General features: G+C 36.4%; 1 protein-coding gene across 3 annotated transcripts in view; it reads right to left on the reverse strand.

Moving 5' to 3' along the window:
- TbCMF46 overlaps nt 1–20,503 on the reverse strand; it is a 64,323-nt gene that overhangs the window by 8,322 nt on the left and 35,498 nt on the right. For all 3 annotated transcript variants that reach the window (XM_073968505.1, XM_073968504.1, XM_073968506.1), the window contains exons 5-7: nt 18,133–18,311; nt 17,416–17,992; nt 16,359–16,693 (exon numbers count right to left, since the gene is read on the reverse strand). In XM_073968505.1, the coding sequence (XP_073824606.1) occupies nt 16,359–16,693; nt 17,416–17,992; nt 18,133–18,311 (1,091 nt within the window). The remainder of the gene's footprint in view (nt 1–16,358; nt 16,694–17,415; nt 17,993–18,132; nt 18,312–20,503) is intronic.

The raw sequence follows: 20,503 nt of genomic DNA on the forward strand, positions 1-20,503 counted from the left end.
TTATGGGGGGGAAGTTTAGCGGGGGGGGGGGCAAGTTGAGGGCGGGGAAGTTGAGGGGGGGCAAGTTGAGGGAGGGCAAGTTGAGGGCGGGGAAGTTGAGGGGGGGCAAGTTGAGGGGGGGGCAAGTTGAGGGCGGTGAAGTTGAGTGGGGGCAAGTTGAGGGCGGGGAAGTTGAGGGCGGGGAAGTAGAGTGGGGGGGGGGGCAAGTTGAGGGGGTTTAAGTTGAGGGGGGGGGGGGGGGGCAAATTGAGGGGTTGCCCCCCCTCAACTTCCCCTCCCACAACTTGCCCGCCCTCAACTTGCCCGCCCTCAACTTGCCCGCCCTCAACTTGCCCCCCCTGAACTTGCCCCACCTCAACTTGCCCCACCTCAACTTGCCCCCCCTCAACTTCCCCCACCCCCCCTCAACTTCCCCCACCCCCCCCCCCCCCCCTCATTTTCACTCCCACTCGTTTTTTTCTTGCAAAACTCGTACTCTTCATGTTTCACTCGCGAGTAGAAACGAGGAAGTCTGAAATATGCTTCGCGAGTGACGAGTAAAAATAGAGTATACTCGTTTTATTTTTTCTACTCGCGCGAGTACTCCCGCTCGAACTCGCTCGAATTTCACTCGCGAGTAGAATTCGAGCTAGTATTTCGGAGCTCTGCAAATAACCCAGCCAAAATCAACGTCTGTGTGTCGCGTGGGCAGACACATTCTCTGGCCTATGCAAACACTTCGATTGTTTACATTCAATTAAGGCATGCACAACCTTGAACTAATATAAGACATTAGTCTATCTGATGTTCGCTTTGCATTCTTAATGTCATGGGTTTGATTCCCATGCCAAGGCAATATCACATTTTTAAAATGAACTAAAGGCCTGGGTACAAAAGCCGCTAGGCTTTCTTGCTTAATTAATTTCTGATAAAGAAGTAAAGAAATGTCAGAACCACATTTCAATTAGGCCAAACTTGGTCTTTGGTCTTTTACCAGAAATGAATTAAGCAAGAAAGCCGAGCGGCATATGTACCCAGGCCTTAAGAAGAGTTCTTTAAAAACGTATGTACTTGGAAAAATAATTTAAATGATAAAAAAACTAAAGGAATAACAACAAAGAAAAATAAAAAACAAAATAAAAAATATTTTTTTTCGTCCAACCAATTTTATCGGTAAAAGAACTTCTAGAAAGTCTCGAAAGCGGCATTCGCAAGTAGTATCGTGGACGTGGTTCATTTCTTCCCGAACGGTTAGACTTCATCGATTAGAATGCGAGATTGCGGATGTGTGTTTCTATCGCCTGGGAGTGACTGCTTCGGGTAATGTGCGAGCTGGGTTGGCTCTCATTTATAGAAAATAGTTGTACAAATATACAGTTAGACAACAAATGTATTGCAAAGACCAACAAATTATGTAAAAACTATACGGTTGCAAATCTCTTGCTATTGGATCCCTTTTACTGGCTTTCAGAACAATGACTATTAAGTATTTCCTAATGTTGCCAGTGGGGATCTCTTCCCAGTCATTATTATGTCCGTGAACCCGATTTTGCATTCTTTTTTCCTTGGTAAAGTATATAGTATAGTTAATCTCCATATTTGATGGGTTTTATTGCATTTGTCGCACTTTTGCGATTTATTATGATAGCAGAAGATAATATCTATCCATTTAGTAAAAATAAAGTCATTATAATACTATTGAGGGAGGAAATAGAGCATGGGTGTAGCCAGCTATGGGCAGGGGGGGCAGCTGTCCCCCCCTAGAGCCGACAAAAAACTGCAGTTGTTCTGATATTCTATTTTTAAATTAAACAACGGCAAATGGACGACTAATATCTTTCGAATAAGCTATATTTTTTTAAAATGTTTGTTTTATAGTCATAGAAGTGTAAAAACGCATTAAATATAGGAAAATGCTTTTCCTCCTGCTCTAGGCTGCTTAGAAGATACCAAACATAATTTATTATTTCTACGTTCGGACTCGGCGATAAACAGTTGGTCCCATATCATTGAGCTAATATGAATCGGGGTGCACTCATTGATATGAGAGAAGTCTCCCTTGTCCCTTCTGGCATTTTTTTGGAACAATTATTATTATTATTATGCAATTTTTATACCCTCCACCATAGAATGGAGGGCATATTTTTCCGTTTGTAACGCATTGAAATACTTATTTGCAACCCTATAAAGTATACATATTTGTTATCAGTATAAAATTATGAGTCGATCTCGATACTCTGATTGACTGATATAGTCTATCAAAATTAAATTTTTTTTAAAAAAGTTTTTGTTATATCGGTCCAAACTTAGTTTATGTTCGAAGAGAGCCGATAGCCGTAGTCGCTAGTGCTTTTAGCTATAAGTTTATTATAATTTTTAATTGTAATAAATATTTAAATAAATAAATAATGTTCGAAGAGGGCCATATCGCACTGTGGTTCCGCCCTCGGACAAAAATCGAAAATGTATTTCAACAAATTTGATTCCGATTGAAACAAATATTACCTAAACACATCAAATTGTTAATATCCAGTACAATTTTTGCCAATTTACAGCGGTAATATGTCAAGAAAAGTCGAAAAAGTTGAAAAGCATTCGCAGCATATGAGTTATGTAAATAAAGAGGTAAATGTACAATTTCCAAATTTAAACCCGTAGTTGATAACATTGACAATGTTTTTACGTAAAAAGATATTCATACACAGTTTTCTAACTTCCTTAAAACTAAATTCTTTGTAAATAAATTTTCTGGTACTTTTAAAATCAGTACTATAAATTTATGTTGAGTTTTACTAATGTTGGGGGTACATGGGAGACTCCGTTTTTTTAAATACACCTTAATAAGGGGGCTCTACCTAAACGTCATCTTGCCTCGTTGTAAAACTATGTTTAAAACTTCCAGGCGGTAGCTGTTTGTGATGTCAAAATGTAAAGTATGTTTGGACGATCTATGTAGGGTAGAAATATTACGATGTGCAAAGTATGGACCAGAGTGAACGAAAAAATGATTAAAGAGTAGTATAGAGTCTTCTTTGGGCCTTTGGATTATCCCTCATAGAACGGTATTGCTCGAGTTTTCAGAGGTTTAGCTGCATTATCATATAGAAACGGAAATAATTTAATACATATTTAGTCTTCTTTGGGCCTACTAAACTTCTATCCAGAAATTTGTGAGCACTGGTTCATGTTTTATGTAGCCAAACTTGGACGGTACCTCCCGATTTTAGGGGTTTTCAGGATATTGTAGAATAGTACGGCTATCCTACAGAAATGGCTGAAATTTAATATTTAGTCTTCCATGGGGCTATAATAACTCTTCCCCCTAATTTGCCCACACATTTCCACGTTTTGATATAGCCACTGACATTTATGAACAGTCAACTTTGCACATACATATGTACGAGTAAAGTCCTGCTTGTGCATCTAAATCATTTTCTTTATGTTTTGTGAAACGGTTTTATGTATTTGCAATAATTCACCATGATTACTTTATAAATTTCATGTTTTTTTAATTTTTTAAAACTATTTTTAAAAAGTATCCAAAAATATAGGCTTCGAAAATGCACCCCTACCATCGAGGAGGAGGGGAAGTTTTCAAGGGAAGAATTTTTTTATTTGCCGACAGAGAAGACTTAATATACAAATCGTCTTTCGGATAAGTCACCATGACATTACGTTATAAACAATGTCGTTTTTAGCGATTTCGTGTGTACGTTAATTACATATTATTAACATATTCTTGGTATGCTATATGTATCTGTTAAGAAATTACTATGCTCGAACCACAAGAGGATGTGCATCCAATGCCGTGTGAACGAAAACTCTCGAAGGGAGCAATGGATTTGGTCCAAAATTTGCAAATCGTATTACAATATTTCATCAAATCGAATATAGTCCATATAAATCCAGTCCTTCAGTCCTTCATTCAAAATTTTTATTTTTATTTACATTTTCTCTCTAAATTGGGTGCAATTTGGCATTAAGTGTTCGTAGTGATCAAAACACTTCTCCGCCAATAGTTGCAGACATAGGTCCACGTTTTGGTATACGCCTAAACAACGATACCGCCAAATTTCAAGTAATTGGTTTACGCAATTCACCTACAATCGTGCCCAACAGAACTTTCATAACGGAAAGAAAACTAAATATTCCACATAAATTCAGAATATTTTAATGTGTAAGCTTTTTACTTGTTTTTTATTAGGTATGTACCAAAAAAAAAAGTTGCCCCCCCTAGATTTGATCCTGGCTACGCCCTTGAAATAGAGCTCTGTTGTAGGTCGTTTCAAAATACTACAGTAAGGGTATATTTTTCCCCCATACCTTCCAGAGGTATGTTGATGTTTTCAAAGCCAAAATTGGACTGTTTTGCATTGGAAAATACATATTGAGTCCAATATTCATTCTTTGCATACGTGGCTGTGGCCGATTCGTCATTGTTTATTGTTAATATGGTCTCATGCGTTTTTTTACCTGTCTGAAGACCCTCCATGACGGCTTTAATTATCACTGAACTTTATCACATTCAATACTGTTAGTCCATTATTAGCCGCAAAAGTCATAAAAATTCTTAATAACTACGAAAATTCGCAAAAATGATTAGTTTTATAATACTGATTTTCCCGTTGCAATACATTTATTGTCACCCTCAAATAGAAGTTAATTCTTATTTTTGACCGTATTTTTATCGCAAATCGCAAATAAACTTTGCGTATTTTAATAAAATATTTTTTTGGGGACCAATAGTAAGAGATTTGAACAAAAAACCGTATAGTTTTTATATAATATGTTGCCATAAACGAACAATTAATATGATTTTTTTACAATTTTGGCCTTTGCAATACATTTGTTGTCAAACTGTACATTCAAATTAGTAGTATTTCGCATAGGATACGTAACGGCAGTCGCACGATACTTTGCGAAATACATGAACGCCGGAAGTGAGTGACTGCTTTCCTTTCGTACGGGTTTCCGTGCTACATACATGAACAGGCTGTTAATTATACCCTACACCACACAGTGGTAAGGGGTATTATGTCTTTGTGCATTTGTATGTAACATACAAAAGGAAACGAAATAGACCCATAGTTCCTTTTGGGGGTATACATATAATCACTTTCTGAGTCGATTTATGCATGTCCGTCCGTCTGTCTGTCTGTTCGTCTGTCCATGTATTTTTGTTCGCAACGTACAGGTCGCATTTTTTGTCCGATTCAGCTGAAAATTGGGGACTACAACTTTTTTAGCCATAAGAAGAACGCTATTGCTTTTGGAGAAAATCGGTTCAGATTTGGATATAGCTCCCATATATATTTTCGCCCGATTTCACGTATTTGCTGCACCAAACACGCTATATACGTCCAATTTTGATGAAATTTTGAATGTGTGACTGAATTCGGTTTACAAATGAGTGTGCTAAATTATATAGAAATCGGGTCAGATTTCGATATAGCTCCCATATATATTTTCGGCCGATTTCACGTATTTTCTGTACCACACACGCTATATATGTCCGATTTCGATGAAATATGAAATGCGTGACTGAATTTGGTCTAAAAATAAATGTGCCAAATTATATCGAAATCGGTTCAGATTTGGATATAGCTCCCATATATATTTTCGGCCGATTTCGCGTATTTGCTGCTCCAAACACGCTATATAAGTCCGATATCAAAATCGGTTTAGATCTGGATATAGCTCCGATTTATATTTTACATATTCACAGTGGTGTAGGGTATCATATAGTCGGCCCAGCCCGACTTTGATCCTTTCCTTACTGGTTTTTATACGGGATTCGATAGTAAACATATTGAAACTAAGGAAACCAAAAAATTAAGTCAAAATATTGGAAGGTGTGGGCGTGCCACTAAAGACGAACATTTTCCCCATTTTTGGGAAATACGTAATTTTTGCAAATTTCTGGTAGCTATTTCTCGGAAACTATAACAGATATTTTGCTCATTGTTTTTTTTTGTAAGGTAGGTTGGATTTTTAAAAATCGTTTTTGTAAATAGCCGTAGCGTTTACACAACATGAGCTATTTTATTTTTCCTCATGTACTAAATTTTATGAAATTCGAAATTTAGTGGGCTAGAACTTTTGTGGAACAACATGGAACAAAGTTCTATTTTCACAGAAAGATGCCAGAGAGTCTCCTCTTTCAGTCCATATATATTTTTGTAGCCGTCCCGTTCCATCCGTTTAACACTTTTTTCAATTTATTGAAATTACATGGGTAAAAATGTGTGTTTTTCTATACTGGTTCTATATGAATTACAGCTTTTTGACACAAACTAACATTTTTTTGAGTATATTAGTTTTTATACGAATTACAAACGTTTTATGAAAACCCAAGGAGTATTTTAACTTTTTCCGTTTAACACTTTTTCCAATTTATTGAAATTACATGGGTAAAAATGTGTGAAAAAATTTAAATTTTTTTTAAAAATTTTTGAAAAAAAAATTCGAATTTCTTTTAGCTTTTTTGTTAATTTTATTGTTTATTTGTTGGTGTTTGACCATCTTTAATACATAGGAAGATATAAAAACCACAAAAATACTCATATTTTGATGAAAAAAATAGTTAAAAAACTCAAAAGTACAACTTTGACCTTGAATTTCTCTGCAACTATCAGACCAGAATTTCTCCGCTTATAATTCTTCTGATTGATTGTATTATCTGTCTAACAAAAAAAGAATTATGAAAATATCTCTATCCGTTCAAAAGTTACAGAATTTTGACCAGGAAAAAACGATTCTGAACCACTGTGCGGCGGCCGATTGTATGCACCGGATTGACTCCGAGGAATATTTGACCAGGGCCGTCATCTCAACAATTATGTGTTTGTGTTCGTATATTTTTTCAACGTTGGAACGGCAGTTTATCCCGGAATGCCTGTTCCAAGCTCTTTCGGTGGTAGGAAAGAGATGAACCCCGGGTCTGTATGGATCTGTTCCATTTGCCAGATCCGCATCCACCGCACGTCAACAATGGTGAGATCTAATGGATGTATGGAATGGGTGCATTTTCGTGGGAGCTCTGGCCTTAGTCGCACCCAGGATTACTGTGATAGGTATGTTCCATCTTGCTGCGCCAGATCATCTCCTAGTATGTCCCCAACATCGTCGGAATACGAGACGCCTCCGCAATTTCCCCAACAACAACAAATGCAGCATCTAACACCGCAAGTTGTTGTCCAACGGCCCGGAAATGCATCATTCCTGCAATTCAGTTGCAACGGTCTCCGCAATAAGGTCAACGAAATTGTGGAATTTATGAGTTGGAAAACATCATGGTCGCCGCGATCGAAGAAACAAAGCTCACCGCCACCTGTAGCTTGCGTTGTGATGGTTACAAGGTTTTGCAGAAGGATCGCACAAGAAGCGGAGGAGGAGGACTTACCTTCCTAATACATCAGTCTGTCCAGTACAGACCTATCCCGCTTGAGCAGTAAAGTGTGGTACTGCCGAGGTAGAGCTGCTTAATGTGTACATACCGCCGATGAATAGCTGTGCCCGATATTAGTTCGCTTTTAGAGAGCTATAACCGTCTGGTGCTAGGGGACTTCAATGCTATCACGAGCTTTGGCATTCCGTCCCAGGTAATGACCGAGGGGTACAGCGCTGGCTGAGCAAATTGCCATTGTGGCACCAGGTCTGATAAATGACGTATCCTGGCAATCCGTCATTTCCCTTAGCTCAGACCACCTCCCTATCATCGTCTCCGCAAACAGACCACCCGATTTCATAACCTCTGAACGCCGTACTTTCCTGAACCATGGGAAAGTTGATTGGCAAGGGTTCAGAGAATTTACTAATCACCGCTTCAGAGAGATCTTCGGGTAGCTGAGAGAACTTTCCGGGACGTCATCACTGCAGCAGCCGCTCATTACATACCTACTAGTCGAATACCCAAAATTAGACCAAATTTCCCAGCAGAGCCGACGGGACTAGCAAATGTGCATGATGAGCTTCGTCGTACGAATCCTGAAGACCCAAGAGTTAGAGAGCTTACTCATGAAGTCAACAGGTTAGTAGGCGAACAGGTTAGTGGCGGAAAAAGTGGCTAGACCCCCAACATTTGTTTTGGATTAAGTAAATTGTGGGCAACCGTCAAATCACTCTCGAATCCGGAAAAGAAGGATGACAGAACGGCAGTTACTTTCACCGGCGTGACAGTAACTGACCCAAAGAGGTCCACGTGTTATTTTAACCGGCAGTTCATAGAGCACCCCGAGAGTGATAGGGCGAAGAGAAGTGTGCTACGCCCTTTCATCCAAAACGTTTGGCTCACGCCGAATATCGATGGTAATGCTTAAGCAACTGGATGAACCTGGAGTTGAGTATTTAACAAGTGTCCTCAACCTATCGTTAGCCACCCATATTATACCAGAAGCCTGGAAAGTTGTCAGGGTTGTCCCGCTACTGAAGCCTGGCAAGGATGCCAGCAGAGGTGTATCCTACAGGCCGATTTCGTTCCTGTCGCCAGTAGCAAAGATCCTAGAGGCACTACTCCTCTCCACGATGAGAAGGTGTTTTCCAGTTGCCCAACATCAACATGGATTTCGGGAAATGCATAGTACTACAACAGCATTATAAGCCATATCCACACATATCAGTAGAATACTGAACCAGAAACGGCCGTGCGACCGTACAGTAATGGTGGCTCTTGACCTATAGCAGGCTTTCGATACCGTCAAGCTGTTCGTGGATATAGAGAAGACTACTCTGCAGCCATGTTTGAAACTGTGCGGACGCCAGTCGTTCGTGGAAATCAGAAACAAGAAATGCAAAACCCGTTAAGTGAAACAGGGAGTTCCCCAAAGAGGGGTGATATCTCTGGAACTATTTAACCTCTACCTTTCTGAAATTGTACACCCTCCAGACGGCATAGAGTTCGTGATTTATGCGGATGATTGTACGATCTTGGCGCCTGATCCTCTCGTCGATGACATATGCGATTAAATGTCTACATAGCTGACCTAGTGCAGTTCTTCCATCTGAGGAATATGGAAATACCCGCCGCTAAATCCACTGCTGAAATGAGGCTCCCACTGCAAATATTGGTCGATGGTGCACTGATTCCGACCACTGACTACCCCAAAATACTGGGTGTAACGTTCGATAACTTGTTTAAGTCGTCCGCGCATGCCACATCTATCGCAGCTGAAGAACGCCAGCTGCCAAGGCAAACACGAACAATTATGATCCGGACAATGCAGCCGCCTCAATTTGTATTGGGCGCGAATTGACGCCACGATACCCAACACATGCCCAGGATGTGGATTGGGACCACACGATACACTGCATTTGTTTAGCTGCCCAGCTAAACCCACTCACCTGCCTCCTATAGGCCTATTCTGTATCTTTTTAACAATCCGACAATCGACAACGTTATCGACAGTAACGATTGTTCTATTCTGTAAAAATGTAGATAAATTCTCGATAAACTTTCAAAAGCTTTAAATTTTGAATGTATTTCTAAACAAAACATACACGCAAACAAAGGCAAATACAATATTGAACATTTTTGTCGATTTGTAAAGTAGTACACAACTTTCTGTAACTTTTAACAACTATCGATATTGTTAAAATTTCTTTTGTTTTCGTTACAACTACAAAACAAACAAATGAAATTGTTGTAAAATAAACAATGAGTAAAGTTGTTAAAAAGGTACAGAATAGGCGACAGTCAATATTGTTATTTTTTCGAGAAACTCATTTTAACAACATAATTAAAAACCTTTGTATCCTGTGAACAAATTTTAACAACTTTTGTTAAAAATGTCGTTATAAAAACAACACCAACACCGTTGTTAAAAAATCGACAATAATGTTCAATATTGAATTTGCCTTAGGTTTGTGTAAATGTTTTGTTTATGAATACATTCAAAATTGAAAGCTTTTGAAAGTTTATAAACAATTTGTCTACATTTTTACAAAATAGCACAATAGTTACTGCAAACAAGTTTTAGTGTCGACAACGTTGTCGATTGTCGGATTGTTAATATGTTACAGAATAGGCCTAATCGACTTTCATCGCCAAAAGAAAATATATGCGCGTGGTGATATTTATACCCTCAGCATTTATGCTAACGAGGGTATATACACTTTCATACGGGCAAAATGTGCCTCATCGAAATAATGGTTTTTGGAGTTGATTTAGCAATGTCCGTCCGTCTGTCTGTCTATCTGGCTGGCTGGTGCGCACGATAACTCTCGAACGGATCAACCGATTCGGTCCAAAATTTGGCTTTCGTAATATTTTGTCCAAACTTAGTTTAAGTTCGAAGATGGGTTATATCGGTCCACTCCTTCCGGTACCTCCCCCAAAAAAGTTCGGAAATGTTCGGAAAATTTGTGCGCACGATAACTTTTGAAGGAAGTAACCGATTTGGTCCATACTTTGCACATCGTGAAATTTCTACTAGACTTAGATGAGGTTCCAATATGGACTCAATCGGGTACTTCCCACACAACATTTCGGAAAAGTTCAGTTTAGGACCTGCTCTCGAATCGGTTTGATTTTTGCTGTAGCAACTTGTATTCACTGCCCCCCATACGACGGTATACGTTTCATCTGGGGCAAGTCCATACTTCCTGGGGCAAGTACATACTTCCTGAAAGTTACAAAAAATCCCTATGACACCGTGTGTAGTGGTTGGAGCGCAAGATAACTCTCGAACGGATCTGCCGATTCGGTCCAAAATGTGGCCTTCGTAATATTTTGTGCAAACTTAGTTTAAGTTCGAAGATTAGCCATATCGGTCCACTCCCTCAGGTACCTCCCCCACAAAACTTCAAAAATGTTCGGAAAAATTGTGCGCACGATAACTCTTGATGGGAGTGACCGATTTGGTCCATACTTTACACAGCCTAATATATATACCAGACATAGATCAAGTTCGAATATGGACCATATTTGTCCACTCCTTCGGGTACCTCCCACACACAATTCAGGATAAATTCACATTAAGACCTGCTCCCAAATCACTTTGATTTTTGTTGAAGCAACTTGCATTCACTGCCTCAATTACGGCAGTTTTTTCAGGGGCAAGTCCATACTTCTTGAGAAATCAGCCCGAAAGTTGTAAAAAAATCCTATGGCGGCATATGTAGTGGCTAGAGATCTAACCGAATCTGTATTCGTCCACACTTTGGATATTGTAATATTTCTTGAAATATTAGATGAAATTCGAAGGTGGTGCTTAAAGGTCCACTCCTTCCGGTACCTCCCCCACAAAAGTTCGAAAATATTCGCTAAAATTGTATTCCCGATTCTCGTAGCAACCGATTTGTTCCAAACTTTTGATCTCTAAATATTGTCGAAACTTAGTTTATGTTCCAATTTGGGCCCTATCTGTCCAATCCTTGTGGTACCACCCACACAAATGTTGAACATTATTGTTGTGGCTCGAGGATCCTTTGGACATTTTTACTGATGGTTTTCCTAGTGGCCCTGTTTACAGCGATATTATGTTTTTCGTAGGCTAGTGTGATAAAAGAGCCCTATCCATCGATACCCCCGCAAAAAGTATTTCAATCCACACAGGCTGAGGGTATATATCTGTCGGCAAAGTCGACTAATACTTTTTTACTTGTTTTCCTTAAAATCGGTTCAAGAAAACGGTTTTTTTGTTTTGTTCTAGCACTGCAACTAACAAAGTTTTAATCAGCGAGTTAATTTCATTTGATTGACAACTATATAAGCTTTGTAATGGTTGCACATAAGCTTAATCGATTATTTAAAACCGGTTCAAACCCGGTTTTAATGTCGGAATATCCGGTTAAAAAATTGAGAAAACCGGATCTGTCCTCCATTAAAATTTGTTATTAACGTGTTCTTCATTACAGGAGCTTTTTGTGGTAAATATTTCAGAAGCACCCCAGATGTCTACATAAGCAATAACCACTTGGTAAGTCTACATACCAATAAATAACCAATGTCGAATATACAGAAATATTAAACATAGTTTTTTCTGAACCAAGACCGATTAAACATCAAAAAGGACAATGAAAACGGTGCAATATTGATTAGTTGCCAAAGAGAACCGTACCTAAAATCTTCTGAGCAACATTTTTTTAGAATATTTGGATGTTGAAAAATCTCATCTTGTGGTACTTCTACTACGGTTCAAGAAATAAAGGACGAAAAGGATATAAAAGGAATTGAGTTAGAAGAGTGAAATGTTCTACAAAAAGATTCGCCAATCGATTTGACTGGGGACATGTAATCCCAAAACGAAGCTACAATAACACCATAGAGATATGAAGCTATTTTCGCAACTATTATAGGGGAAAAATAAAAAAATGCGTCACGCGATATCTCAGAAACTTGACCTATGGTAAAAATTTCCTTTTGGGTTCTTAACATACTCACCAAGGGCTTTCAATATATTGGCAAGTTTTTGCAACTACTTCTCTTTTACTAAGGTTAACATCTCTATAATTTTTTCCTAAGAAACTTGCATTTTCGGTTGTGTTGAAAAACCCTCACTGATAAATACTTAAATTTCGATATAATAATTGGTCCTAGCTCAATGAAATTTTACACAAAGTTAGCTGACAATATTGTTTAAGCATTTTATTATTTTCGTATTTTGTTTTCTTAATTTTTAAATATTTGAATTCAAATTCAAAAAGTGCCGACTATTGGGACATGCTGACATTAGCTGTGTCTGGTTACCCTAAAATTTGTAACAATTTGTACCAATTGTTGCTGGAAGCCGTCTGTTAACACAAAAAACCAGCAAAAGAGAGCGATTCGAGAGAGACATTTTGACAGTTCTTTCACTGAGAGCTTGCAAATTCTTGCTGGACAAATTTCTTCTAGCAAGCACTTGCAAGCTCTTCTTCTTCCTGAAAACAATCAATCAGCTGTTTTTAGTTTTTTGTTGATTTATGTTTGTGAACATTAAAAACAATTTTATTGTGGAAATAACATAGTCTAATTGTATTGTTTTATGGAGATCAAATTTGTAAAGTGGAAAAATACTTTTTTGTTTCATGTTCTTGTTTATTTTTAATAAAATACAACGTGTTTTGCTTCCTTTGTTGGCGGACAAATTGTTCTGTTTTGGCATGTCAGCTGATTGCTTGCTGGTTTTTGCTGGGAAGGTGTCTGTTTACTTTTTAAAATTTTCTGGCAAAAGAGAATAAAAACCCCTTACTCTCTGAGAAAGTTCTTGCTGGACAATTCTTGCTGGGAAAGTAACCAGACAGACTTATTAGTAGCACTTACCCTGCAAATTTGTACAAACTTTTGGGTTATCTTACAGACCTGATCTAAAGCCGAAATATGCAAGACTGGCACTGTTGTAGTTTTTTGTAGAATACCATAACCGCTCTGAAGGTAGCAATTGTAGTTCCATTGCGATGATTTTTAGCATATGAGCATGACATAATAATACAGGTACCACACCATGGCACAATAATACAGGTACAACGGCAAAACTAGTTGTCATTATCAAACTAGTTGTCAAAATGTATTATTGTGAATATAATCGCATACAAAACGTAAACAAGCAATTCACAGTAATGCGTTATTGTGAGCAAATGTTTACGTTTAGACTGATTTTGAGCAACTAATGTAACACCTTCTTATTCCGCCATGAATGAGAGTGGGAGTAAGAAGACTACATTTAGACTACAAAAAATTGAATTGAAAAAATCCAAAAAAATGTTTTTTTTTTCGGCTTCTGAATTCGGTTTACGCTAACAGATTAACATGTTACAGAAACAACATTGTTGTTATAGAAAATTTAATGTCAAAGAAAATATTGATACATTTTGAAAAAACATAAATACATTTTCAAAAAAAAAAAAAACAAATTTGAATCAAAATGTTACACGCTTACGATGAAAAGAACTATTTTATGGTAGCAAATTTCGAATTTTCAAATTTCATGAGTAGACCCTATTACATTTTGAAAACCAAATTTACAAAAAAGTAAAAATACCGCTGATTGTCACTTCTACCTTATATAAATTTGCCTTGACATAGATATTAAAGATTACGGTCTTTATAGAGAAGTTCGACTGTGATTATTTAGAAGGGCTTAAAGTGTGGTAATATCAAGCAAACACTATTATATACTAGCAGACCCGGGTCCGCATTGCTGGCCCGTGGTATTGAGTTTTAATGACAACTTTTTATAGCCTTTATGCTTTACAATTCAAAAATAGGTATTTTCGACCTCATTTCTTCGGGTGCATTATCAAACCGAGTCATTCAATGAGGATTTTGAATTTATCAATGGATTTTGTCTGTAACCTTTTTGTCCTACAAACTTTGTCGGAATATAATTATTAAAGTTAAAAAAAATGGTAAAGTCGAATTTTCCGGCTTTTTGAGACTTACATATGTATATCTTTTTATTTTTCAAAATAGTCAGGCTTAATCCCATAGTCGTTGTTTTAATATTTTATTAAAACAACTTTAATTTATTAGCGGGAAAAAATTGGCGATGTTTACCAAGGGGTAAGGCAGGGAATACTATAGTTTCAGATCTCGCCACAGATCTTCATCAGTTCCCTTATTTCTTGTTTTTCAACAAGAAACTCTTTATACCCAAGTGTCAATTGCTAGCTCAAATAGATACGTGCGCAAAGAAACACTCTGATCGAGAATTTCTTTGGCACTACCTAAACTCTAGCAACTTCACTTGCAAACAATTCCAAATTTTTCCCACTGCTATGCGTTCGTCAATTCTCGACGAAAAAGCACATAACTAATTTGTTGGTATTGCATACTACAGCAATAAACAACATTTTGACGGTGCCCGGTCTCACAATTAGGAGGGTTGGCGTTTTTTGTTTGTTTTGTTTTTGTCATCCCAAACAAAAAACGCCAACCCTCCTAATATCTTTTTATTTTTTCATGAAGGTTGTTCGAATATGAGTTTTGCATAATTTATATCGTTTTTCTTTATTGTACCTACCACGGCAAATTCCACAAAATGTCATGAAAATCGGTTAGTTAGTTTTCGAGATATAACATATTTAAAAAAGTAGGCGTGGCCGGGTACCTAGATTAATTCGTAACTTTCAACCCGATACATTCTTTATTATCACTGCGCAACACTGAAATGCAAACAACTTCTATTGTGCATTTTTTGAAAGTACATATTGAGACTACAAAAACCCTAGTAGGGTTATGTCCTGTCAGATCCAGTTCCGATTTCATGGCCTCATCTAAACCGGACTAAAACTACAGTAGAACTTATCTTTTGAACAGACCACATAAGAAAAATTCCATGTAGGGCATCAAAATCGATAATATATAGAAATTTTTACATAATTGCTGAAATTCTGGTCAGTATCAGCTATACTATTGGGAGTTGAACAAAGTAACCTTTTGTAAAAATCTTGCAAATAAAGTTCTCAGCAATTCTTCAGAACATTCTGAAACTCTTAAATGCTTACTTCATGTTGTTTCAGTGGTATTTTGTATCATATCTTTTACAACACGTATTTCAAACACAGTTCACATTATTCTCGCATTTCGGATTTCAACACATTATTGACAAATTTATTAAACAGCTGAAAACAACGCGATAGAGGTATTTAACAACAATGACATGCTTTGAAGAGTTGTGTATTACACTCTAGCGAATATTCTTCCAAAAGAAAACATTAAGAAAATGTTAACGGTTTTGTGGATATGGTGCAAATTCTTTACAAATTATTGAATTTTTCGATATTTTATAAAATTTGAGACAGTAAATGTAGTTTTTCGAGTTCATTATTTCTCCAAATATTTTTTTCTTTCTCATATCTACAAATTTGCTTCAGAAGTCAGATAAAAATTCACATAGGTTTCAGAGATATAACCCAAAATTTCTTTAAAAAGTCAACATTTAACCATGTTTAGAGGGGACCATAAAATCCAAGCTGGATCTGACACAATAAAACCCAACTAAGGGTATGTCGTTTGGGTCTGTACTTTCAAAAAATCCTAAGCTCAAATTGTTTGCACAAGATTGCCTTAAAAATGTTGCACAGTGTATTGCAAATGTATCGTGTTTTAGTTCGTTTCTGTGAAAAAAGTTTCCTCATCGACTAAGATTTCTTAATGTATTTTGAACATTTGTATAAAGAAAAAATTAATAACGATATGCTATTATAATGGAAAACATATAAGAAAAAACTGCAATTAAAAACTTGTATGCAATCGGTGCCGGAACTTCTTAACGGTAGGGGAAAAGTGATAATTTACTTAATTACTTAATAGTTTCCATATTTGCAATAAAAACCTAAGTTGGGTTATGATGAACATTTCAAAAAAATATATATCAAAATTGGTCTAGCCGTTCTCAATTAATGAAATTACGAATTACGAAAGACATTTGATTTATATTTATAAAGATTTGGATACTTACTTGTTTAACTTACTGATCATATTGTCAACGAACTCTTTGCTCCTTTGCATTAATCGATCTTCTCGCTCATCAATTCGTTGTGTATGGGTATCTTTCATGCCTGCAATTAGATTACCAATCGCTTCTCGATCTTCGATACATATTCGAAGTGGTTCAGGTACACCATTAAGATCCTGCATTGCCAATTTGGTGGCTATAAAACGTGATACAATTTCACTCAGATTCTCGGAGAAATGCACAGCAACATCACGCAGTTGGCCAAAGTAGGTTTGGGCTTGTTCCACGAATTTTGCTATCATTTCTTGCATTTTACGTTGGAAATTTATTGTGGTTTCCTAAAAAAATTAATTTGGTGATTAGGTTCAAAATCTTCTACAATAAAAATGCAACAATTGATATAAACAATGTTCCAGAACTGCAAGAATTTTTACTATTTTTTGCGATATTATGTTATCGTAGTAAAAATTACTACTAATTTCTATGTCTGTATGTTGGTTGTGTAGTTGTGAAATCACAACTGCTACTTGTTTGGTTGTAATCTATTGAAATAAAATTGCACGTTTTAACAATTCAAAAATTTTCTTTTGCGCTCTACAACTTTATTGCTCTGTTCCAGAACCTGCAAAATCAAGTTTTACAAGTTTTGCTACGATAACAATTTCTGCCTTTATAATATCGAAAAATAGTAAAATTGTACGTTCTAGCAGGTTCTGGAACAGACCATTTTAAATCAATAGATAATAATGTATTACTCCTGTTTATATAAGAACACAATGGAATTGGCAATATATATCAACTAGATTTACTAAATTCGTGCTATTAGGCTGTACCCAATTGTTGATCTCAAAACGTGAAATGTTATTGCGATATGTTCATTGATTCCAAAAAACAATTTTCCGGTGACACCTGTTATTTTTAATTGATGCCTGTACTGTTTCATATTTCGTGTTTTGGGAAAGGAAAACAGCTACTATTTTGAAAAAAACTACCTTTCTTTATATCGTTTGCAATGATAGGTAGGTAACAAAAATAAAAAAAGATCGCGGAGAAAACTCACTTCAGTTGCCTCGTGTAGGTGTAACTCTTGACTCATCAATTGTTGCCAAACATTGTTGACAGTGTCGTCGAATTGCATTGTCAAGCGATCCAATTTGTCCTTGTACTTGATAACTTCTTCCGTTTCCTCATCTTCACCACGCATTAATCGAGTTTCAAGGTATTTGTGACAAGCTGTGACTTCTTCAAACAAATTATCTTTGTATAGTAAGAAGTCTTCAAGAATATTGTGACCCATTTGCTGAACTTCTAGGTGACCTTGTTTGATGCTCAACTCAAATTGTTCAATTTCTCGTTGGCGCTCTTCATATTTTTCAAGGCCTAATTTGTAAATCTCTTGAGTAAGTTCAAATATATCGTTGTTGTATTCTTCCGCCAAGTCAGCAGCAGCTTCACCCACCATCATTAAAACTCGACCGTCTTCATCGCCATTCCATAACGATTCGTATAGTTGGTGTTCGTTTAAATGTTCGACAAAGCTAACAGATAATCGTTTAGCGTCTTCCTCTTCTTTTAGTTTCTGTGCACGGGCTTGTAACTCCATTTCTTCGTTTGTTTCTATTTCACGTAGTTCCCGGCTAAAAGTTGAAAAGTGCATAAATATATACAGAGTTTTACATTTTTTGAAGATTAACATTGAACATGATAAATTTTAGATAATGTTTTAGCTCACTAGAAACCGGTTTAATAATTTATATGAAAACGAAACTTTACTTACTAAAAGCGTGCCCTAGCACTTTCTCTTTGCTCCTCTTTAATGGCTACATATTCGTAATACTTAAGATTCGGCAGTATAGCAGCTACATAGTCGCATAAAGAAAATTCGGATTCTTGAGCGAGAGGATTCCCTTCGAGATTCAGGACTTTTAAATTGGGTAGAAACCGAAAACGTTCTATCTGCAAATGAGGTTAAGGTTAAGTTTATTGATACTCAAATGTAACATATAATGCCAAAATTTACATGTAAATACCACTACCTTGGTAATTGTGCCATGATACCAACTAAGCAACATGAAACTCTCACAGAAAGCGTCAACAGTAAAACAAGTACGATCTAATTAAAAAATAATTTGACTTTCCTTATCTTTTACCAAAAATAATTAAAAATATTGGTATGCAGTTTATGCTAATATTTTATCGTATCCTTCCTAGTCTCCTTCTTCATTCTCATGATTATGATCGTTACAATATTTTTACAAAAAAAAAACGCTCACTCATTCTTTGCAACATTTTATTGAGCATATCTATCGTCTGCTACGCACGAAAAGATCGTAAATCCACTTTTTTTGGAAATCGCGTTTTTTATGATATAAATTGAATGAATATTACATCTAATATCCTTCAGATATAATTATAAACGCCATCCATAGTTGGGGTACATTGCAAAGAAGCAGCCTACACCTTTGGATGATAATCGGATCATATTTGGCGGAGCCAAAGGACCGACATTTTGTATATAAATCTGATAATTTATATTTTGCAACGAAAATTTATACTTGACAGCCATTTTTCTTTATAAGCGCACTGATTATGAAAAGTGGACTCTTCTTTGTCATTGGTGCCAATTGTGATGATATACATACATATGTGTTCAAATAACACGCGTATTGGAAAATTTGTAATTTTTTTTTTAAATTATATGTGGTGCTTATATCGACGCCTCCAAACAATAGTATGCTAAGTCGACTTAGCATGTTTCCAAGTTCTTTACATTTTTATATTTAACGTCCTTTAACTTAAATTCTGTCAAATTTTGGTAATAATCGGACAATCCGAACAGAAGTTATAAACAAATATTTACTTAGCATAGTACTGAAGGTCAAAGAAATTTCCAAACTTTTAGAGCTTGTCCTGCAAAACTCACTTTTTAGACTTAGCATACTATTATTTGGAGGTGTCGATATGTAATACGTACTTTGTGCTTTGCAAAATTAAAATGTTGATGTTTCCCCTGATTATATAGGCTTTTGCAAAGCAGTTCGTCGTAATCCCGAGCCGTATGATTCATGGTAGAACAAAATAAGGTAACAGCAATGCCCAGCTGACCGAACTGGGCTGTAACCTTAGTGCCAAATTCCATATGACATTTAATATATTTATTTCTATTTTCGATGTACATTAGGGATATATGGTAACATGGGGCGCCTTCTCCACTGGGGCGGCTACGCCAGCGCCGATTTTCTCGCAAAATACAAGTGCTAGAAAAAATCCGTTAAAAGGAAAATTGTGAGTTTAATGAAGATCTATCATCTCCCAAATGTTGGCAGTTGTGTAATAGGTATGATAGCGGACGCACGCGGTTTTGTGTTTTCAGGGTATTGGGAAAAATAATTATGGTAGGTATTTTTTGTGATATCTTCTTTACCCTTTGTGATATCAAAAACACATTTTATACCGTAAGAAGACAACTACTGAAGAATATAAATCCCAATAATATGAAATATGTAAGGGGTGGGGCGCCTACGCCATGATAGGGGCGTGGTGGGTTAATGTTAGAAATTTGTCATGTTTAACTTAAATTCTTTATACCATAGATATACCACACTATAATATGAAGTTAAAATCAAATATTATCCTAAACGTATCTTGTTTTGGTTTTATTATGATTTTTGTACCTAAATTCAAGGCACCTACTTAATTAACCGCTAGAATCGGTTACTTTTTGTGAATTTTAAAATAATTTTTGATTATTCAATAGAAAACATGTTCCTGTTTTGCATAATGTTGATATTTAAGGAAGAAGTATGGTAAACAGTTTTAGAGTCCATTGGAGAATGTTTAATATCGATGGCGAAGCTGCCCCATGGGTGGGGAGGCTTCGCCACTTTTTACACATTTTGTAAATTCTCAAAAATAATATTTTAAAAACAAAATTATAACCATTTATATATCAAAACTTATAGTCAAGATATGCTTATATTTGTACCAATAATAATATTTGAAAAAAATTTAACGGTGTCGGTATCAGAACATTTTGAAAAAAACGTGGCGAAGGCGCCCCATGTTACCATATATTTTTAAGAAAAAAAATATATATTTCATTCCGAAAAAAACTATTTCCCATAAAGACTTCTTCATATCAATGACAT

Source organism: Musca autumnalis, unplaced genomic scaffold (assembly GCF_047663935.1).
Source record: "Musca autumnalis isolate F117 unplaced genomic scaffold, ASM4766393v1 scaffold_2, whole genome shotgun sequence".
Lineage (NCBI taxonomy): Eukaryota > Metazoa > Arthropoda > Insecta > Diptera > Muscidae > Musca > Musca autumnalis.